At 40.0% G+C, this 23,868-nt stretch overlaps 1 protein-coding gene across 1 annotated transcript; it reads left to right on the top strand.

Moving 5' to 3' along the window:
• Nucleotides 1–2: 2 nt before the first annotated feature.
• On the top strand, nt 3–13,276 carry IFT57 (intraflagellar transport 57). Its single transcript, XM_048293745.1, has 11 exons — nt 3–207; nt 1,555–1,717; nt 2,849–2,967; nt 3,873–3,963; nt 5,886–5,954; nt 6,497–6,619; nt 8,690–8,761; nt 9,356–9,487; nt 10,399–10,461; nt 12,231–12,297; nt 12,834–13,276. Exons 1-11 carry the CDS (start codon nt 29–31, stop codon nt 13,010–13,012), a joined length of 1,257 nt encoding a protein of 418 aa, XP_048149702.1. The 5' UTR covers nt 3–28; the 3' UTR covers nt 13,013–13,276.
• The last annotated feature ends 10,592 nt before the right edge of the window (nt 13,277–23,868 follow it).

The following is a 23,868-nucleotide window of genomic DNA, read 5'->3' on the forward strand; positions in this document are numbered from 1 at the left end:
GCCTCTGTTTGCGTAGCTACCAGCAAAGATGGCGGAAGAGGGCGCTCCGGGCCGGCGCGGGGAGCGCAGCGAGGAGGGGCCGGCGGAGCGCGGCCCCGGCGCGGCTTTTCACATGTTCGTGCTCATGGAAGACCTGCTGGACAAGCTGAAGCTGCTGAGCTACGAGGAGGAGGCGCTGCGGCGCCACAACATGCGGCCTCTCTCCAGGTGCTCCTGGCCCGCGCCTCCTCCTCGCCCGGAGGGCGGTGGCGTGGCCGCGGGCGGGGGCGGCGGGAAGGAGTCCCTGCGGGCCGCCAGAGCCTAGCGAGGGAAGGCAGGGCCCGCATGGCAGGATGCCTGGCTCAAGGGAAAACCGGCCAGCTGCAAAGCGTGTGATCTGAAAGCTTTGAAAACGCGAGGCCCCGCGAAAGGCCGAGATGTGATAAGTAAATAGTCCCTTGACCTTCCCTGCCCCCGGCAGGTACTGGATATCTGCATGCCAGGGTACCTGTGCAAAAAACAATTCTACCTATTCTGCAGAAAATAGTTCTGCCTAATTTCTTAGTTATTCTAAATAACTCTTAAGTTTCTTGAATTGAGAATAGCTGTTTGGGGAGTATGTATTTTTTGTAACCCTTTGACCCTTTACAAAAAGGGTGTTGGACCTGCTGTTAAGCCTGCGGTTTCATATCCAGTACATATTTGTTTCATATGTAATGTCTTTTATATCTTTTTTTTAAATTATAATGGGAGACAGGAAGCCTGGGAAACAGGACCAATGTGCTCCCAAAATCCACCTGCCCAAATAACTTTTAAATCCATCTGTCACTTTCAGCCAGGCTCCACAGTAGAGTGTCACAGAATTAAGCTTCTTATAAGCAACAGTTTGGTAAGGGAGTCCAAGTTATTCCCTTTTTGGGAAGAAGGCTCGAGGATGAGCACAGTGGCTGTAAGTTGGCTCTAGCTTGCTGTTGAACCATTGGAATGTTTGAAGCAGGGCGGCAAGCCTTTGTGTACCTTAGCGAGTAGCTGTGTCTGTGAAGGAAAGCATTTGGTTCCCAGTATCCAGTGTGCATGTAATTTATACTTTGGGGGGAATAACTGACTGTGGTCTGGTTTTATGGACTGAATTCTTGTTAGGACCACATATTTGAATTTGGTATGATCCAGAGCAGATCTGGATTGTATTAGTTGCTCTCCAAAGCAACCCAAGGCACAGTAGGTAAGGACAGTTGGAAGGATCACTTCAAAACATGCTCCTGATCTGAGCTGAATTTGCAGACGTATGAACACCGTCTTCTTGTCTTCCTTGAGGAAAGTGTGAAGGAGAGGTAGTTTGGGGAACTTGGCAGCCAAGTCTCATGTTGACTAATAACTTACTCAAAGCTGTGAACTGGGTGTCAAAACTTGGTCTGCTGTGGTTTTGTATGAAACTAGACATCCTGAATTTAGTTCAGGTGGGTTGCTCACTGAGAAAATCGGGTAAAGAAAGTGCTCTGTAGCCCGTGCTTACCTATAATGTTGTAAGAGCTCCAGAAGCTCAATATATGTACCATTTGTCCCCTTTTTAAACAGGCACTACTTTGCCCTGCCCACCAACCCTGGTGAGCAGTTCTTCATGTTCTGCACGCTCTCTGCGTGGCTGATCACCAAAGCAGGACGTCCCTTCGAGCAGCCACAGGAGTACGATGACCCCAATGCAGTGATTTCAAACGTGCTCTCAGAACTTCGATCCTTTGTGAGTGTCACACGGGCTCTTTTCCCAAGCCTATCGCAAACACCTGCATTCCCTCCAGAAATAACAGCAATCACATGCTGCTCTCCTGTTGGGTATGGCCCCAAGGACTGGACAGACTTTTCCTAGCTAGAAGTTTGTGCTATGTTACTTAGTTGGAAGTCTACATAGGCTGCACTTACTTGCTAATTTTTTTAGCACTACAAAAATGGTCTTATAAATTATCCCAGTTAGTTTTGTTCTACAGGCTGTAAAATGGATTAAATGAGGCTTACCTTTTGTAGTGGCACATACACTGTTCATTTATACTAGCATAATTTACAGAGATTTTACCTGGAAAGTTTACACAGTGTTTGTGATCCTGCTCCTTCCAAAGTCAATGATGTAATTCATAGTGTAGGAAGTGGTTTAGAATAGTGTTCATGTTGTCTTCTTTTTTTCTATTTTTTTCTTTTTTCCTCTCTCTCTTTTTTTTGGGGGGGTGGTTGTTTTTTGTTGTTAAGGAGTTAAAGGTTGTATAAACTGCCAGGAACTATTGGAATTTTTTTTTTTTTTAATTAAAAAAAAAAACAAGAAAAAACCAAACCCCCAAAGGTCAGGAGACTATATCAACTGACAAGATGTATGATCTTATGGAAGATTATACTGTGGTGCAGCTGTGAATGATGTTAGGAACACTGTTCTCTAAAGGAGTTAAACTGTAACAAACTACTCTGTTTATTCTGCATGACAGCAATAAATTAAAATATTTTATAAACTCTGGAGCAAACAGGGCACTGTTGAAAAGTTGGTAGTTAAGTCTCAATGCTTGAGTTTCTCTATAGCTGTTCTTACCTTGCCAGCTTTGTCACTCGTGTGCTTGACCATCCAGCTCCCTTGTGGCTTCTGACTCTTCTGCTCCCTGGGAGTATTCTCTTACCACGTGCTTAAAATTTCTATGCTGCATCTGTTCCTTGGCTTCATCTGGTTTTCCTTCTGTTGCCTGACTGGAACTGCATAGGAGAAAATGTGAATTGGCATTAATAAAGTCTTCATACACAAGGGACACTTTGGTTTTACTGTACAAAGACTTAGCTTCCATGAGGAAATTTGGGTTGTTAGGCCATTAGTAAACAGCCTATCTCTTTATTTTAGGGAAGGCCTGTGGATTTTCCTCCCTCAAAATTAAAGACAGGTTGTGGAGAACAAGTGTGCTATGTTCTTGATTGTTTAGCTGAAGAAGCCTTGAAACACACTGGGTTTAGCTGGAAAAGGTACGGTACACTTCTAAGCATCCTCCCTTATGCATTGTTTTCCTGCAAACAGATGTAAGTTGTAACGGTAAAACAAAACATAGGAATGACTAAAAATGTTTTACTTGACGTTTCATGAGATGGAAAATTCAGCTAGGCTTGAAGCATGGAGACCAATTAATTCCTAATGCAATTTCACACAACTGGCCCATTACCAGCAAGGCTGAGTTTGGACCATTATAGACTTGGCTAATTAAGGTTTAATTGATGACCTTTTTTTCGTTATTTCCCTACGCATAGCTCCTTGTTAATCTGACATTTGAGTTGAAGCGTTTAATGTCCTTTTAGGTTCGGTCAATCAGTAATAAATTCCTGGAGTTACGCATGGTATGATCATGTTACAAGGAGACTACAGGAATTTTATTTAATCTGAAGGAAATTTTAGGACAAATTAGATGACAGATAATCTCAAGTATATGAAGATGTCTTTGAAAATGTTCTTTATTTCATTCTTTCCCTCTGATGGGTTTTGAAACGGATATAGCAAAGTAATTTCTACCTTGGAAATATTTTACTGTTACTTCTGTCTAGTACACAAATTCCACTGTAAATTGAAAATAAGCCTGCGGTGACTTGCACTTGAATTTTAAGAGCTTAGACCAAGAGAGAAAAAACCCAAAATTTACTTCCTAGTGTCTTTGTAGTGTGATTGTACTGTACTGCTTGGCATAGTAAATAGCCTTTACTTTTAAGACTGTCCAAGATGAACGAGACTTTAAAGGCTGTGTGTACTTAAGTTGTGAAACACTAATTGCTGACTAGGTATATTCCACATCATCCATTCTTCTCATTGAATGTTTTGTTTGCAGAGGTATTTACAATTTATTGTATTTAAAAGTTCTGCTGTTCTTTGAATTAAATTTCAGGCCAGCATATCCAACAGAAGAGCCAGAAGAAGAAGAAATAACAGAAGATGATGCAGAATTGACACTTAATAAACTGGAAGAGGATGTTGCAGTAGGTTTATTTGATTGGTTTTGATTATATTAGTATTGGTCAATTATGAGGAAATTTTTATTCACTGTTCATTTTTTTTGGCTTTGTTTAAGAAGTCTTTTCTATTAGCTGTTCAAGTTTTTTCCTGGGACTCCATTTCTGCATTGTCAGATTCTCTGTAGAGTTTTTTGTTGCTTTTCAGATAAGATTAACTCTTCAAGATAGAGCATGTGTTCTTAGGTACAGTGGAATCTAACCATGCATTTAAAACACAGGGATTCAAAATTGTTTCTTTTCTATTGATACAAGCTCTTGTTGTTAAACTAAAGGTTCAAAAAAGGAAAACAGTCAGCTGTCTCTTCTTTTCTGTATCCTGTTAAGGTCTAAGCTGCTTAAATTGGGAAGTGGGGGATGAAACAGTTAACTAAAGCACAGTTGAAATCCTTCAAAGAACCTCTGGGTTTGCTCTCAGGTATTGTCCTAGGCCATGATTTTCACAACTAATGTGTTCTATTAGCTCTTTGGAATGTATGTGTGTTAATAAAACCACTGAGGTGTTATTCTCTTACTAGGTATTTCATTATCAGGCAGTTTATACCAAAAGGATACTCGCTTTTTAGAGCCCCTAGTGGTTCTACAGGGATTAATTACATGCCAATGTAATTTTTTTTGCCCAGTCCATTGTTGCTGCCAGTATATTGATATTAGCTGTATATATAATTGAATTTAGCAGTATTTCCAGCAGTTAAATGTTAATAATGATGTTCTTTGATTTTGATTCTTCTGAATAAAAATAATGAGGCTGACAGAGACAAGCCTTGTCCTGTAAATCTTGGGGAATCAGGTAGCCTGTACTAGGTGGCCAGCAGTAGGCAGTGAGGCTGGGTGTGCAAGGGAATCTGCACAGTTTGGTTTCTCAGTTCTGATAACCAGTCTTCTTGTTCTGGTGGTATGTTCTTTTAAGTGCTGCATAAATATGTATTGTCCATTTAGCAAAAGATAGTCTCAATCTAGTCCTAATTTCTTGCAAGTATTCAGGGAACTTGAGGTCAAACATGCCAGAAGAAAATAGTGGTCCCTGTTAGTTAAAAACTGGGTAAAGTAGAGGAAAGAGAAATAAACTCCAAGATTTTCACTGAGTCTTGAAGCAGTCTTCCCTAAGACCTGTGTTATTGCAGCTTTTGTGATTTGTGTAGAAAGGAGGTGGATAATGAAATTTCACTTTGGTGGAAAAGATAGTCAAGAGGGGGACAAGGTGTAATAAGGGTGAAGTGTATGGGTGATGAAATGGCAGATGAAATACAGAATGAAGACTAATGCACGGAGAAAGCATCTTTACTTATGGGTGATGGGCTCTCAGCTGATCGTAGTCACAGAAGAAGGGAATTTTGAGACTGTAACAGAGAACTCTATAAATATGTGAGCAGAGTGTGTGGTCTCATAGGCAAGAAAAAAATCAATTGCCTCAATTTCAGTTGTGTTATTCTGCACTTAAGATGTGGCATCATTCTGCAACTCCCAAATCTTCAGTGCAAACAACATCTTGAAAGCTGTGTTGAGGTCTGGTTTTGGTTTGGTTTTTGTTTTGATGTGGTTTTATTTTTAAAGTAAAGCTTTAAGAAACACAAAAAATCAGTTACCATACAACTACTGATAATGGGCCATTTGATGTCAGAGGCCTTAGGCTTAGAGTTTGGGTTTGGTTGGTCGGTAGATTTTTGAAATACTGTGGCTGTCTGAAGGAAATGTGGGAATAGCTTTGATCTTTCAGCTTGTCCCAGGTATTATGTCTCTTCATAAGCTCCATATCATGAATTCTCCATGTCTTGTTTTGTTCAGAAGTATGGAACTTAATACTCCTTGGTTTGTGCTCCTGCAAAATAAAATTATGGAGAAATACTTCAGTAAGTATTGCACAATCTTACTTTGCAACTTCTCTTAAGGAAGAAGAGTCAGACAATGAAGAAAATTATATTGACCTGAATGTTTTAAAGGCGCAAACGTACAGATCAGTAAGTTGTTACCCATCAGTCCTCTCTTGCGAGATTTTTACATCTGTAGCAGTAATTTGTGTCTGTTGGATTTAAGTCTAAAAATCCTTGTATAGTCTTCACTTGAAAAAACACCCCATCTGAAATGAATCAGTTTATTTTGAAAGAACAACATGCAGCCAGTTTCTAAACTGATATCACTGAAGGGCTACTGGGAACATTTGCAAGAAATATTTTGTAGAGACTTCTAGAGAAACATGGTATTAGTGTCATGAATATGTTTTAATCCCACATACATACACCATTTCTGAAATGTATTATAATTTCTTATCATATACATTCAATTCTCTTCAGTTTTAAGTATGATGAGAAGATATATTTAATTTAATTCCAAATCTTTATGAATTCAAAGAAAGCTATTAAAGAAATCTGTTACATCTGTATCATTCTGGATATAAATATTTTTCTAATATTAACAGTGTAAGCCGTTATAGTGATTTCTAACAGTTCTCACTGTGCATAACAATGATATTTTGTGGATAAACTTTGGGATTTTTACACAGAACATGAATGACACTGCAAAGCAAGAAGAGATTTTACAGTCCACAACAGATGCAGCAGAGTGGAATCTGGAAGTGGAACGTGTGCTTCCACAGCTGAAAGTCACAGTCAGGACTGACAATAAGGTATGGAAGAATGGATTTGCCTGTGTGCACATGGTGATTAAAATGTGATTTCAGTCAATGCTGTTTACTTTCTGTTTGCTGTTTTTGTTTTTTGTCATGCCAAGACTTGTGAGTAATAGGCTCTCCAGTGCTATCTTGTCTGAACCTTTGTCACTTACTTTGACCCTAGAAGCAATAATTTTCAGTAAGGTGTTTTTTCAGTATTTTTTTTTTCCTGCTGCTTACAAGGCACCTTATTTCTGTATATTTATTCAGTGGAGATTGTTTTCAATCCTCTGACATTTCCAGTGTATTCACACTTCTAAAAAATTATACCCTCAGTTTAACTGAGTTTAACTATTAAAACATCTTGCTGGAGGAGAGCTGATGATCTTACCTTTCAACTGTTCCATTTTTAAACCACATGAAAGGCTGATTGTATGGAATTCCTCTTGCTGAACTTTACATGACAATCAAGTAGGTCTGTACCCTGATCTAGTCATCCTGAACTCTCCTTATGTTTAGTGAAAAGAAGTGAGCACTTTTTCAACTGATTTTGTTCACCATATCCAGAAAACTGTCTCAGGATGAAATTCATCATGTCTTAGATCTGTGTATTTCTCTCCACAGTCTATTTCAAGGAGTCTAGAATGAGCAGCTTAGAAGTAGGCATCTGTCTTTGGCAAGTCCAAACCTAGGAGCTGCTCCTGGCATTGCCATAAGCATTCTTTATAGGAGCTTGTGTAGCACATACAGATCAGTGCAGTATTGAAATTGTTCATTTGCAGTGACCCAGCTGGTTGGGGGGGTTGGAGCAATCTGCAGCACTGATACATCAGTACAATACATACACATGAATACAATGAAAGGTAATTATCTTGCCAAAAATAGGGGAAACCCTCAACTGTCTGCTTGCCTGTCTTACACCATATTGCATTCTACTGTGTGAAGAATTGCCTGGTTCGACCCACTCTGCTGTGATCCTCAGCAAGCCCATCTGTTGCACAGAACATGATGCTTGAGTCTCACAGGGACAAATTAAAACTTAATAAAGACATACATGAAAAATTAAAGCCACTGTAGGATCTGAGGTTTACTAGCTTCCAGCTTAATGCACCATCTCTTGGCCTTAAGGAATATGTCAAAATGAACATGAAAAGAGGATTATTCTTTTTCTAGCTTCTGTGCTTTCAGAAATAATTGGAGAGAAGTGTTTGACCTTTTTCCATTCTACCAGAAAACATCATACTCTTTCCTAAGCTGTGCATGTAAGCATATTACCAGGAGAGTGTTAATGATTTAATCAATGGCATTAGAAATTACAACTTATTGTAAAGTCCTGGACACAGATGGGGGTGGGTTGTGTGTTGTTTTTATTAAAACTCTGAAGTTTGGCAAATTGTGAACAATTGTCACCAGACCACAAGTCTCCTGCAAACCTGAAACACCGCCGAAGCACATTTTCTCTACTGGCTCATTACCTGGCGTGCAGTGCCAATTCACAGCACCTTTCCTTAGCCCCTATCCCTGAGTCCATGTAGGTTCCCTATGATCTAGAAGTTGGAAATAATTTTTCCCCCTTCTAATTGAATCCCATTATCAAAACCAAGTTTTGGTATTTCTGCCTCTTTCATTTCTTTCCATTCTTCTGGTAACAGTGAGGACTAAAATGGAAAGGAAAGAATGGATAGTCCAGAACTGGTAGGTGTTCAGCATCCAAAGCACTCATTTTGTCTAAGAATAAGCTGAGCTAGTGCAGCTACAATCAATATTTTTAGTATTTGTGCACAGAGTGGTTTCTAGCAGAAATAGTTCCATGAAGATCAGACTCTAAAAAGCATAGATGATACGGTATCAGTGAGGATGTCAGTGTTCGTTTATGGATCCGAGTGTCACATGTGACATTTACGAGATTTAGAAATTGTGTCACATTGAGCCAGTGCCCCTGGCTATGAACATGGCAGTGGCAAGATGATACATGGCAGTAGTATAAGAGATCTGACCCTGCTTTGCATACCCACCGTTGTTGAGTAACCTCAAAAAGATAAAAGTTGCACTTACCTATGTTTTAATTTGTGATGTCTTTTTTAGGATTGGAGGATTCACGTAGATCAAATGCATCAGCACAAGGATGGAATTGATTCTTCTTTGAAAGAAACTAGGGTATGTCTTGTATGTACAGAATAGTTTACTAATCTGTCAGAATTTTTATTTTTTATTTCATATGTGTTAAGAACTAAACTGGTCTTTTTTTTCTTCATTTTATTTGTGCTATTGCTGTAAAATTAAAAAGCAAAGATATGATAATGATCATTAGGGACAATGCTAGTGGCAAAATACTTTGTGGGAAAGCACTGTATGTGTGAGGATTAACAGGGCTGTCAGGCTCCAGTAATGAATGCGTTACCATAAGTACATCCTGACTACAGAGGACAAAATAGAATAATACCATCTGAAAGTGCTGTTAAAAACCCCAAAATACTCTCAAATACTGTTGCTAGAGTAACTTACTGACATTGACATTTGTAATTAATTGAGGAGGGGAGAGCAATGAAGCAGTAAAGACTGAAATACATGTTTTGGAGGTGGGCAAACCAGAACACATTGGGAATAATTTTTTGTTGGCTAAACACAGCATTTCCATTCTATTCTTCTCTCTTGCTGTAGACTTCCATAGCCTTTCTTAACTACAACACCATTTTGATACTCTTTGCATACTGTCTGTATACTGTCAGCCCACAGAATGTGATTTTCTAGGGTTACCTTGACAAACTCCATAATGAAATCAGCAGAACACTGGAAAAAATCAATAGCAGGGAAAAGTACATCAACAATCAGTTGGAGCACTTGGTTCAAGAATACCGTTCAGCACAAGCCTTGCTGAGTGAGGTATTGCTGATCTTTTGTTGTTGCCTTCCCCAGTATTAGCTTGCTGTTAAATGAGGGTAGACACAAAGACAACATGGAGTGAGTTATCTATGAATTCTGCTGTTGGATATAAAGCAGAGGAAATGTTGATTGGCTGTCAAATTATATTCTTCCTAAGCTAAACTAGCAATTTTTTTTTCAACTGTTCTACAGGGGAAAATAGATGGTTTTTGCCTGAGTATTATGTATAGCTGTTGCCAGTCTTGAGCAGCTAGTAAATTGCTAGTTCTGCTTTCCCAGAAGTTCACATTTGTCAGGAGTGGAAAAACTACAGTTTCGGTCCAACATTTATCCCTTAGATTGAGTACTGGTGCTAACGTGCACAAAGCACTCTGATTACTTCTTTGCTTCATTTACTTTTTATGCCAATAGAGTGCTGAGAAGCTTTTTGATCCCCTGTTTAGGAGGCATTTTAGTCTGCCTTTTGGTAAGCCCTCCTGGTTGTGGCCATGCTGACAATAAGACTAACAGAATTTGACCTCTGCACCTTCTGTTTGCGTTGTTGTTAAAGTATCTTCAAGACAGTAATTTACTGTTGATGAAGTATTATTCTGGATTTCAGTATTCAATCCTTTCAGCATTATGGCAGATTTTCTTCATGTTTATTTCCTTATGTAACTGATTAGAATGCATAATTCTTATCAAGTGTGTATTTGGTCTATTAAAATTTTGAAAACTGCTTTACATTTTTGAATGATAGTCATTACAGAGGCTGATGTTTCAAGCCTGTCCTCATTTGTAAACCTCACTGGGGCTTTGCAGAAGAGTTTCTGGAATTGGAACATCTGAGAACAAGTCTTGAAGTTTTCTCTGAGCTATCTGCATACATCTCTTCAACTCTGTCATTACAGCAAAGACATGTTTCTTTCCAGGCTAAAGAGAAGTACCAGGAGGGAAGTGGAGGAGTAACTGAAAGGGTTAGAGTGCTTTCTGAGGTAAAACACATTTTAAAACAGTCTTCGGAGAGTTGGCATTTAGTGGTTGCAGTTTAATGAACCCAGTTCTTTCTGATTTGTTCTCATGTTAAAGTTTAATCTTTGTTTGGGGGAGATGATCCGGTCCAGTCCCTAAATTTTAAGGGCTGCCATTGATTTTTAACTCATGAAATGTGAGCTCAGTTTGTAAATGAAGGTAAATGTTCTTTATTTTGCTATCTGTGTCCTAGAATTATGGAGGATTAATAAATCATGCCCATAAATTCTTTGGAAGAAGAAAAACTTAACTCTTATTTTTAGTTGAAATTAACAATTTGAAATTTTTATCTTCCAGGCACTTAAAAGCAATATTTGACTAAATAGTAATTTTTTTCCATACATCAAATTATCTTATTACCTAAATCTGGTTTTCTGTGATGGGTTTTCTTTTTCCTTTATATCAGTGCTCTGACAAATTTAAATAAACATCTCCTGTCTCCTAACTGCCTCCACATGTTGAGTATTTCATGGCATTTCATATAGAATTAAGGCCTGATTTCCAAATACTTCAATGCTTTGTTCACATAATTTTTTTTAAAATGTCTCTTTTTGGGTTTTAGAAACCAACTTTATTTATTAGGCAAAAAAGTCTCTGGAATAATTGCATAAAATAGATCACACAATAAGAATGTGTTGGAAATTACAGAACAAATTTGAGATGTTTTAGACCAGAATAGAATAGTTGAGTTGGAAAGGACCTACGGTGATCACCCAGTACAGCTAGGTACAGTAGGTAATACAGCGGTTTAATGGGAGTTTTCTAGCAAAGATTTCTGAGTGCATGAATTCTGCAGAATCAGAGCTTCTTTCTATTTCACTCTCAAGGAAGTAAGTTTGAAAAAGTATTTTGTGATGACTTCAGATTTACAGAGTGTGCATTGGAAGCTGATGGACTGGTTAGTAATGGTGAATATGTTACTAGCTAGCATCCTTCAAACTATGTAGATGCAGTGGTGCATGTCTGAGATAAACCAGACACATTGGATGTCAGTACTGATCTGTTTTCAGTTGTGCAGTCAGACCTCAGCCCACTTGGCAATACCATTATCACTGCAGGTATGCAGTAACAATTCAGCAATGGTTCCTTTTTGTTACTGAAAAGGCTCATTGAAGCCTTAATGAAGGGCTGTTTTCATACTATAGACAAGAATACTGGCATATTACCTCAGCTGTACTTTAGAATCATGTATTTGCTTTTTTTCATTGTCTACCACAGCAGACTGGTTGCTAGACAGTGCTGAAATGCACTTTTGTTCTTCATACATGCATTTTACATACCTGTGCCAGTGGCAGCAGGCTGGACTGCTGCACCTTCTTTTGCTACAGTGCTGTTTCTCAGGTTTCCAGTGCAACATGCTGAAGTCCTGATGCTTCCAGAGGGGCAGGTGGGCATGGTTATTTGGTGAATCTCGATCTTCAGGGACATTGGTTCCTATGTTCTTTCATCCAGCATCACACTGAAATACTTGCGTTGTTGTTTTTATTGGGGATGCACAGATTTGCAGTAACAGCATGGTGTTTGGTCAAATTGTTACTCTTTTTCTGTAATTTTTTATGACATTAATTTTGTTAAATTATAATTTTCTGAATGTTTGAAAAATTGTTTCTCTTTATATAAACAAGTAAGGTGGATTAGTTAATTTTTTTTAACTAAAGCAGTTATTCAGCAGAGGCTTTTTTCTAACTTGATATTCATCTGGTTTCATTAAGAAAAAAATATCTATTTTAAGATTACAGAAGCATTAGAGAAAGTAAAGCAGGAAACAGAAGAGAAAGGAAGCAGTATGACTGATGGTGGTAAGTATGTTTTTGTTTCAGACAACACACCCTTTTTCTTGGTGACAGTTTCATAATATGTGCTTCATTAAAGTAAGAATAAGAGCAATTACAAGAAGCAAAACAATGCAGCAGCATCATATTAGTGGGAAGGGAGGGAGTAGAAACAAAGTGTAGGGCACAAAACATTTTAATAGCTTTTCACAGGTAGGATGATCCCCTGCTCAAGGCGTCTTCAGTTCTCTACCAAACCTCAAGCCAGGTATGGGGATAAGGCTTTCAGCTGAGCAAAACACATCATTGAAAAACCTGTCTTAATGTTGATGCACATTTTTATGAAGCTGTTAGATGTCAAGAAGACAGCAAAATTGTCATTGCCTATTTCTGTCTTTAAAGTGTTTTGCATATTAAAAATGATGTATCAGTACAATCACGTCTTTAGAGTAGAACACTCTTTTGTTCATTCAACTCTTCAATTTTAAGGAGTGAATTACAGCAAACAATGCTTTTGTGTTAGGTGGCTGACAGAGTTGTACTGTTTATGCTTTTTTGGACAGCTCCTCTAGTGAAGATTAAACAGGCCTTAACAAAATTGAGGCAAGAAACCATTCAGATGGACATACAGATTGGTGTGATGGAACACACATTGCTCCAGTCAAAGCTGAAAGAGAAATCCAATATGACTAGAGATATGCACGCAACAGTGATTCCAGAAGCCACAGCAGGTGCCTATTAAAATCGGTTGGACCTGACTTGGTTTGCCCAAAATGCAGTTTTCTACCATTTGCTTTTTTGTGAGTTCAGAGGTTTTTTTTTTGTTATTGGGGGAGGAGGATGTTATTTTTCCTTTTCCTTTTTAAGAAGATGCTTGTTAAAAGATGCATGTTTTTAAGAAGTAATGTGCACACTTTAGACTTAAGAGGGAGCCATGTTTAGTTTTGTGCTGTAAAAATTTACTGCATATCTCTTCCAAATATACTAATAAATTCTTGTTACTGAAGATGTCTCTATTTCTTTGGAGAATGTAATGTAGTGTGAAGGTCTATAGAATGATGCTGACAGCCTGTAATCTTGATACTTAGCAGTGCTGAAAGGAAATTGCTTGCAAAAGACTTGAAAGGAAGGTAAAATGTCTGTTATCGCCACTTACATACATTTAGTATAAATTATTTAATTGATGATATTGAAATAATACAGCATTACCCTTTCTAACAGGCTGGGTCAAAACTGATACCGGCTTCAAGACTCCTCTAACAGCAGCAACAGTATCAAAATCTGTATAAGACCAAAGAAGGTGAAAAGTATTGTTTGGAAATTACTCTTGGCTTTCTAATTTTTTTCCATGTGCCATCACTGTTTCAGAGTCACTTTATATTAGCATTGGGTCAAATACTGCTTTCATATATAGTATTTAGTAGAGCTCTGTGGACATAATTTGGATTATTCTGATTTTCTGTTCTTGTGTCAGAACACCCACTTTTGATTTCTGTGAGGGAAATACGTTGCCAAATCTAGTTGAGTAATACAGAATGAGAAGAAAAATGTAGGAGGAAGGGGTTGGGAATGTAATGGCAACAGGGGAGCTTGCTTTGTCTTAGTAAATGTGTAGGTAGGGAGGGATTCTAGATGTTAGTGGTAATGAAGTATGGAGCAAAGAAATAACCTTATTAGAGTACTAGTATATCCTTTTGGTTCTGGTTGTTCATGAGCCATGAACAATATTGGTACAATCCCAGTGGCATTAAAATCCTCACCTAACCCTCTGTAGGCTATTCCATTCATCTGACAATTAACTTCTCTCACTTAAAGGTGAGCAGTATTTTGCAGAATCAGTGGATCAGTTCTGTGTCTGAAAGTCAAGATACTTGACACAGTCAGTACTATGAGCCAGTGTAAGTTTGTTGTGCTTCAGTATTTCATTTGCCAAAAAGAAAAAGCCCTAAACCCACTGGATTTTAATAAGTGAAAAGCTATCTGTAAATGTCAACTATTACAATTTACCTGTGCAAGCAACTGCTGAAAATCTCTATGAATCATGCTGGAAATCGGTTTCCAACTCCTTTTGCTGCCTACCTATATCCTCCCACATTCAGCTGAAATTAGAAAAGTTATTATTCATGTTCCCTTTGTTAGGTGCTGTTGCTACTGCATATTTACTTTAACAGTGGCTTTACTTCAGCTTAAGATAAAGCAACTCCCTTTTGCATTGCCTGCAAAGCAGCTCACTGACGCTTTTGGATTGCAATGTTGCGTTGTGTAAATGCTATTTATGTAAATGCTTTCCTCAGAAACTCCTCCTTCATGCTAATATAACAAACATGATTAATCAAAAACCTTTCCTTATGAACTGAGCCTCTTATTCTATTAGAAGTGAATCTGTTAAGACAAGCATGGCCAAAAACCCTCTAATGTGACAAGACTCTCCGGAAGAAAAGCCTCCTTTGTGCCAAAGTAATTCTAAAATAGCGTGCTAAGTATCTGGAATTGATCTACATTATTTTTAACGGGACTGTCTGAAACTGCCTTCATTTAAGTAGAACACTTCTGTTGTTATCTCAGGAGTGATACATGGCCTTTGTCATCTGGCAAAGAGTGGCATTTGCTCCTTGAGACAGTAAAAGCACTTGACCCTGCTTTGAAAGCAGCCCTACTGATCTGGCAAGTGGCCACAGCACCTTCCTTAAAAGCAGAGGAGAGCAGTGAGGCCTGTCACAAGCAGCCTGAAAGGCCCTTCTGGAAAAGCAAAGATCTGTGTAATTATTCCACTGCTGAATCAGTGCAGGAAGCAGAAGCCACATTAAAATTAAATCACTTGGTTCACATAACTTCCTGCGCTGCTCATAATGCAGCGTCAGAACGGAAGACCAACAAAATAAAGATGTCCCTCAGGATGCACATAAAGCTGCTTGGTAAAAGGGTCTCTTTTCTTCTGGAGAGGATTTAGGAAAGAAGGATTATTCACAAGAGTTAACTTTTGTATATGGCTGTCCTCTTCCAAGGTCTCTTGACTTCTTCAGTTCTCTGGAACATCAGCATGGAGGCAAGGTGTCACTGTCACATGTCACCTAGAAGCCAAGTAGAAGCTGGCTGTAAACAGACCAAGAAATCAGGCAGAGAGAGAAGGAAGGAGATTCATTTGCTCACTTTGGTTAGAGAAGCCATGGTCTTGTCCTTGCTGTGAGGACTACAATAGTTCAGTCTTGTATGTGGCCCCGGGAAGAGCTGACACTTGGCTCTTGGAAATACGTTGTTGAGGAAGGCTCATCAGTAGCCAGCTCGCTCTCTTGCATGTACTCAAAGTTCCAGGAAAGGACCACTTGCAGCATATTACTTCTTAGGGTTTCTTGAGGTCTGAAATACCTCTGAACCTCATAACATGACCCAATGTCTTATTTCCCTGTCTTATGTCTAGGCTAGGATGTAAGTGCCCTGCTGGGAACTGGAAATAGCCTCAGTGCTTAGGTACTCTATTAGAGGTGCTGTTTACAGGCTATTTAGGATATCCAAGAGTGATTACATGCATTACCTTCTTACATTAATAGATATCATACCCTATCCCCATTCTCTTCTAATGTCATCAGATAACATGAATTGCTGTGCTGATAAAAAGTGCAAAGGGCTCGGTTTCTTACCTTTTAATCAATTTCTCTCACATATAACCTTCTATAGAGTTGGTGACTAACACTGAAATTGCAAGAGTTATCATATGCCGAGAAGTTAATAATTTGAACTTGCATTGCTGAATGCTGTGCAGGAAGCTGAATGAGTTCACGTGAGTTTGAGAAACCACTGTTACAAACAACTCCCAGATCTGGTCAAAATATTCTCACTCCTGTCTGCTGGTGGCGTTAAAGGCCTTGCCCTCTTCACCCACCCAAAAGAGACGAACTTCAGGGGAAATTTTTTCTTGAAAGCGAAAACAAATGTCCACCTACTATTAAACTTTGCCACTTTTTTTGGAAGTACAGCTCTACTGTGCACTACGACATACAAAAAAATTACTGTGTTGCTAATTGTAAGTTACAGTAAGAGCAATTAAGTCATCTGTGCATGACCTATAAAAAAACTAGGCATAAACGAAGAGCCTGTGTGTGAACATTTCCAGCTTCTGTGCTCTTTGAATTTTGCATCCAAATTTTGCAGCCTGGGCTCCTCTCCAAGTTTGACAAATGTTAATTAAAGAAAGAAGGAGTCGGGTGATGCGGCGCGGTCAATGCTGCAGTGTGCCCGCGGGGCAGCTGCACGCGCATGCGCACAGCCCCTCCCGGGGCGGCCGCCAGCGGCGGAATGAGGTGCCTGGGAAAGCCCTGGCCTGCTTCCTGCGGCCTCGCTGCTTGCCGTGGGCTTGGGGGTGGATTCCTGTTTTAGGGAATGGTTGGGTGATACCTGGCAAAAGCATGAAACAGCGCTCAGGAAAAGTTAATCAGTACTGGTGACGTCAAAGTAAACAGAGGATATGAGCACTGGCTTTTCTGCATGAATACTACTCATAGATAGGGACTTTCCATGGAAGGCTTGAGGTAGCAAAGGTTATTTTCATCTGCCATTTCCTCCTTTCAGTGTATTTTTTCATTCAGCAAATGCAATTACCAGGGCTTTCTCATGTATTAGCTAATACTTAGCTATTGCTCCAGGGCTTGGTGTTGCTGGAAATGTCTGTCTTTCAGCCTCCTAGTAACAGCCCTACCATTTTGCAATTATTCCCACGCAACACGGAACGAGCAGGGTTGAGAGCTTTTAATTGAGAGTAAGTAACGATTTGAATAATGCTAGTCTTTCACTTACTGCCTAGTTTTACTATGTTCTTTATCACCCCTGGTCTTAGGAGAGGCTCTATCTCAGTATTCCATCCCAGAAGTAGCTGAGATGCTCACATGCCCTAACTACCTGTTGTAAAAATCAACAAAGGTGAATATTTTAAGGTCAGGAGGACAGAATAATTATTTCTAATAATATTCCTCTTGATAATGCACTAATTGCAATTGTTAGTTCAAAAATATTTTCCTGTTTCTGTGGTTTTCAAAGGATGACAATACTTCAAACAACACCTTAGTGTTATTTTATAGTAACACAAAGACCTAAACTGTGAAGTGTAGGCATCTCCTGTACAGAAAGTTTCCCGTCCCTCCTCTAGTTTTGGGGCAGAAGTTTCTCATTGTGTCTTGGTAGGGGGGCTCTTGTAAGGTTTTTGAGAGTTCTCCATATCCTTCTTCAGCATGGCTTGTCCATAAGCATTTTACCTCCTTTCAAAGAATCCATTTGGCAAAGAATACATGCCAGGAGTCAGATCAAAGGGGACAGACTGTTTGTGAAATTTTCTTGAAAACTAGTGCCAAAAAAATGGTGCAGAAGGTTTCAAAAGGTTTGACAGCATCTGTTGAACATTGTTTCCTTTGTTACAAGTTCCTGGTATGATGGCAGGAAGGATTTCTGCCAAGTTTATCAAACGCTGTCTAACGACAGTAAAAACAATGAAAATTCTGTGATCTTAAAAGTGTCACTCATTAATTTTGTACTAATTTGTCTAGCAGCCATCTCATTACAGACTTCTGTAGAGTGCCTGTAAACTCAAGTACAACGTTCTTGAAGATGTTCATCATGTTCAGCTATATAATATTGACAATGAAGAATAAAAAGTACTGTTCTGAGAAGACTTTTCCTGGGACAGAAGTGTATACTCTTGGTGTGGCAAGGTGCGGCAGGTTTGGAGGTTTTTTCCTGTAAGTAGTCCAGTATACTGACTTTTCTGTTTGAATAAGAACATACCTGTTAGTATGTTCAGGTTTGTGAGAACGCTTATCAAAAAAAGGAATTGCAGGTAACTGTGCTAGAGAAGATAAACCACTGGAAGCTCAGTTTTCTCTCAGTTGCGAACAGGATTGACACACAGGTAACAAATTCGTATGGATGGAATGAAAGAGCTTCCTTTAAAAAGCTCTTCTGTACCATCTTCCCTTATATGTAAAAAACATGCCTTCACTTAGTTATATTCCATTTGTTGCTTCTAGTTGATCTTCATCCCTCTGAAGTGCACAGTGTACTCCTCTGTGACGATGTTTCCCTCCAAATAATTGGAAGTTTGACAACATGACCTGAACGTAACGGATGTGGTCAGTCTATCTGAGCATATGCTAAGCTGAGTGGAACTGACATCTGTAGAGTGCCACCTGTGAGCAGGCACTGCTGACACTGATCCACTGTGAGTGTTAGGAGATGAGAAGCAGGAAGCTGGTCCCACTTCCTGTCAGAGAAACCTCAGCTTCTACAGTGCTTAAGAAAACCTTGTCGGAGATTGTAGAAGGCTGAGCAGACTGAATTTACTAGTACAGCTACATACAGAGGGAAGGTGATCACCATCATGCTTGTCATCCTTCTGCTAAAAGCAGCTAATCAAAACTCAGCATCCCACTGATTGCTCTAATCAGGGGGAAGAGAAAGTGGTGAAGAAGCCAGGTGGTAACTTCTTTGCCTAGAGTGAATCCAACAAACAGCAGAATATAAAACACAGAACCTGCTCACAAATTCAAGTATTCTTCTCGAATTGATCTCTTGACTAGTTTTTGGGGTCGGGCTAAACATTCTGAGTAAGGATTGGCTTTCCTACCTCACCTGTGTTTTTTCAGATTTCTCTATATGCAATAACCTTTATGCATGAAGGCTCAGAATTTTGGATGGATCCCTTATCTCTGCCTGGAGGACAGACATTTTTATATTGCACCTTTCAAAACCACCTGCTTCTGGAAAAAACTTCCTTTTTATGTGCACCACGAAGAGTTGTGTTGATACCCAGAGTTTCAAAGCAGTTTAACTTGACCTTTACCAGTATAAGGTTTGGCTAGAAGGAAGGAACCTTTCATTTGTGAAAAAAAGTTGTTCTCTCCAGTGGTGGAAGAAAAGAAGAAATGGAAGAAGACATGGCCAGGCAATGTATCTTCTAGAAAGCTGTAATATTCCCTGGGGAGCCCAGATTTTTATCCTGTGCGTACATATTATGGGGTGTCCCTGAACACCTGAATTCGCCATTCCTGATTTTAGCAGAGTGACCCCAACATAAAGCATCAGGAATATAGCAATGAGCAAGACCCATAGCATACAGAAAGGTCTTTCAGTGCCCAACAGTAACTAAGCCTGCATTTGAGATGAAACACGCCATTTATTTTTTAGTGACTTGGAATACAAAATACCAGTTTATCAGTGTGAGGGACCTTCTGATAACCAGCAGATAAAGCTTCACTGTGATGCAGAAAATGCAGTAACGATAAAGGGTTATGAAGTCTTTTTATGACAATCCATCCTGTATTTCATCCTAAAAAATGCTGATAGCTCCTTTTCACTGTGTCTTAAGTGTGCCAGCTCCATTATACAGATCCCAATCTTTAAACCATGCTTTGGCAAATGTATCCTTTGTGGCACTTGTGTGATCAATTATGCTTTACTCAGTGCCATGATTGTTTACAGCACACCACAGTCTTCCACTACGTGAAGACACATTTATTACAGACAATGGTGCCAGTGCTGATCTGTTCTTATTGGCCATTTCAAAACAAAAGCCAGACAAAAAGGCATCTGTTTTCAGTGGCTGGTCAGGTTAGTACTGGAAGTCTCTTCTTGGTGCTTTTCACCCTATGTTGGAATACAGCTGCCAGCACTCAGGGGCCCCTTGCACTGAGGACCACCTCCCTAGAATAGCTGTGGTGGACTCAGGCTAATTCTAGCACTGACCTGCCTTTCACAAGCTGTTCAGACAAATCTTCACACTGAGTCATTAGAGCCCTACAAATGGTTTATACAGTTAAAACATCCAAGAGTGTCAAAACGAGTCATATTTTTAAGTGACAATTGCTATTTTGAGTAACTGTTTTGCATTACACTTAGCAGGACATGCAGGAAACAGCAGTGTTTAAGCTTTCCTGCTGCTTGTGGTTCCTAGCACGTGACCAGCCAGGGCATTTATATCACTGAGCCACACCTTGCTCTTACCCAGAAATCATATTCCCAGGCATACATGTCACCCTATCAGGAGGGAGTGACTTTGGGTTTCTACAAAAAGTTATTTCAAGCAAAGAATGGCATTGCCTTCAGTGGCCAGCCTGACTTGCAGACCATACACTCTCTGCCTTGGAGGGAGCTGAAAATGGAACTGAGACCCTATGAGTATCTGCAACAGTACCAGTGTGCAGAGGGAAGATAAGCAAGGTTAAGGACATAGTAGTTGTGATCATTCTCCTGGAAGACAAAAGCTGGTGAACACAAACAGTTGGACATGCACATGCAGAGAGACAATTCCAGAAAAGAAATAGTAAGGCTGCAACATGGGAAAAGTCATCAGTAGGTGGAGGAGCATGTTTCTGTGATGCAGAGGGGCAGAAGGGATTTCTGCATTTGCAGAGAAAGCCAGCAAGGAAGCAAAAAAGCACTGGAATAAGCATATTTGCTATGAGTGAAAAGTGAGAGAAAAGCACACAATAGGAAAAAGGTGCAGCTCATTGAAAGAAAGAGGTTAAAAAGAGGTATTGAGGGTGGGGAGGACAGACTGGTAAGATATTGAAGTTCTCTACAGCCTTAACATAAACTAACACAAGTCACAGGACATTCCCACCAGCCTGTGTACATGAACAAACACCCCAAGCAAACAAACCTGTTTACCACAGCTACCTTGGGTGTCCAAAAGCCGTAAGAAGAAACGAAATAAAGAGAGGAGAAAAAACGGGGGGGAGTTAAAAGGTTAGGTGAGGACAAGAGTCTAAGCCACTTCAGAAACAGATACACAAGCAAAGGAAATTCTAAACGGAAGAAGAGGAAGGGGGGAGGAGTAGGAAGGCAGAGACCAGTGAGCTGAGTATGCAGGAATAGTGCTGGTTTCCACATAAACCTCCTTTGTTAGCAGCTCTTCCAGTTCTGGTCTCTGAATAGCTGGAGCAGTTCCCACTGTTCTGCAGGGAGATAGTGCATTATTTGCTGCAGCCACCATGAAACAGTTAAGCGCAGTGTAAACTCTTGCAGTTGTACAAGCAAGGCCCTACTTGTAACAGTTACAAGCCTTGTTTGGCTACAGCCTTGAGGAGAAAGGGGAAAATTTCTTAAAGTAACCTCTTCCAGGGCGCTGTTTTCCCCTCTTGCTTTGTTTTTCTTTCTCTTTGGAGATGAGCTACATTTAACTGCTGCTAATTGGTAGATAACAGGATTTAACTATTTAATGTTGCCTGTTTGGTATAATTTTCACAAGTAATAGGGAAATTTCAAAGAATACTAAAGCTGTTTTAGTGGTTTTTCAGTTGACCAGTAGTACCTCCAGTGGAGTTCCTGTTGAACACTTCCCTTTATTTCCTGTTTGCAAGTTCATATTTTGTGTCAAAGGGCAGAACCCACAATTATCACTTCAGGCAGGTTTAAAGACAGTTATAGTGAAATAAAACTTAGTTGAAAAAAAGCATCTGTTGGAGATCTGCTCCTTGAAGAGAGCCATAAGCTAAATTTAAAGTTGCCTCATATAACTCAGAAAATGAATTTCATCCTTGTTTTTTCTTTGCCCCTACTCCAAACTGAAGACTTGTTGGTTGAAAATAGTCATGTGTAACCAAATTCAGGTGGAAAAATGACCACATGAGGAGGCCAAAATGCTGTACAAACCAGTAGCAGAGTTCCATTAGGGTTCAGCTGGAGTGCTGCCTATGTCCCTGGCATCCTGCCCCAGAGTCACAGACCAACCATATGTCTGTGTGCCCTGGGCATGGGCCAGTCTGCTTGGGAAGACTCCTATCTCCACAGAGACCCACCAAGCTGGAGACGGCAGTGCTTCGTGGACTGCCTACGCTGGCTCTGAAAGCCTCGGCAGCCCCAGCTCCAAGAGCTGCTCGGCTGTACAGGCAGGCGTTGGGATGAAGCCTGTCTGGAGATGGAGCACTCTGCCAGACAGTTACAGTGGGAAAAAGCAAACATATGGCCCTGGGACTCCAGCTTTCCTGCTGGGATAAGCTGAGCTAACGAGAAGCTGCTGTGGGTGTTTCCAGCTGCCCATGTTGTTTCCTCATCTGCACATTTCTATCACTTCCCTGCACGAGTTGCCAATGCACAGCAGTGTGATGAGCAGGAACAGCTCCCAGATCAGGCTGAAAACTAATCTGGTAGGAGCCCCCTGTGCCCACCCACCCCATGCAGTCTGCTCAGCAGCCCCTTGGGAAGACACAGAATGGGAAACAGAGGAAAGGAAAGCAGTGGGGAATTTTCTGTTGGCAGTGCACAACCAGCTTGCACTGGCGGTCTGGCTGCTGCCTGCAATGCCAGTCTGTGATTCTCCATTAGCCATTATTGGGTCCTACCAGTACTGAAGAGTTCCACCATGCAGGCAGGCAAACAGTACATAATAACTAAAACTAGAAGACTGTGCTAGTTATTCCAGTACTTAGTTTTTCTTACATTTGAATTTATTCTTGAGAGGTTCTGTTAGAGAAACAATTAAATGATCCTACCTCTACCTCATAAAAGCTTTTTGTTTCAAGACAGAATAGATTCCTTTCTGGCCACTTCCCTCTGGATTCTCATGAATATAATTTTGAAAGACCTTCATGGCTAAATTAAATATTGGGGAAAAGAATGGCAGAATGCCGGCCACTTTATCTCATACTACTATAATAATAATGCCAGCCACTTTATCTCATACTATTATAATAATAAAGATCTTGTATAATATCATTACCCTTTTATACTCATTTTGGCCTTTTCCCTGTTGTCTTGGGACATCTCCTTTGTCATTCACTGATTTTATTCTTAATAATAGCACTGCACTGAAGCACAGGATAGGCTGAGGCTCATGCACATAACCACACAAGAAGTCAGAGCAATCACATTCACCCACAGTGCTTTTCCGTGTAATATCTGTTGTCTTCAGTGCAAGTTGCATCTCTTCTCTCTCTCCATTGTGGGCTCTAATATATGCAGAAAATGGGAGCTCAGGGAGTCTGAGATAAAATAGACTGGAAGCTGAGGACCCAAGAAAGTAAGAACTATTGCATATGTTTGCCCTTGTCCCCAGGCACCCGCATTTGGGCACTGTCAACACAGAACATGGGGCCAAACTGTTTTTAGGGCAGACCCAGCACAGCCAGTTCATATATTCTACAGCACCTGAATTTGGCTCCAGGAAGTACTATCTCACGGAGTTCTTACCATTGACTGAAGCTTTGCAGTTAGCAAACTACACATCATCACAAATCATGTTGCACACTCACTGGGGAAACATTCCTCAGTCAGTTCTGTTTCCCTGTTCAAACAGCTTAATGTGCTACTCATAATGCTCTATAGAAATGGCATACATGACATTACACACACATAAAAAGTCTCTAAAAAAATTAAAACACTTGCTAGTCTTGTGGGGACATTGTGCTGAAAGTGGTGTATCCATCAAAAGAAAACCAATTCCATTTCATGCAAGCTTATCAAAAAAACATACACAATATGCAACCATTTCACAGCTGCCAAAAGAGATCAGTCTAATTTCTTTTTTTAGCTAGAAGGGGAAATTTAACCAAGCAAAGCTGTTGGAAGCCAAGAAGACTATTTAAAAAAAAAAAAAAAAAAGTAAGCAGAAACCAT

The sequence above is a fragment of the Corvus hawaiiensis genome, chromosome 2, assembly GCF_020740725.1.
Source record: "Corvus hawaiiensis isolate bCorHaw1 chromosome 2, bCorHaw1.pri.cur, whole genome shotgun sequence".
NCBI lineage: Eukaryota > Metazoa > Chordata > Aves > Passeriformes > Corvidae > Corvus > Corvus hawaiiensis.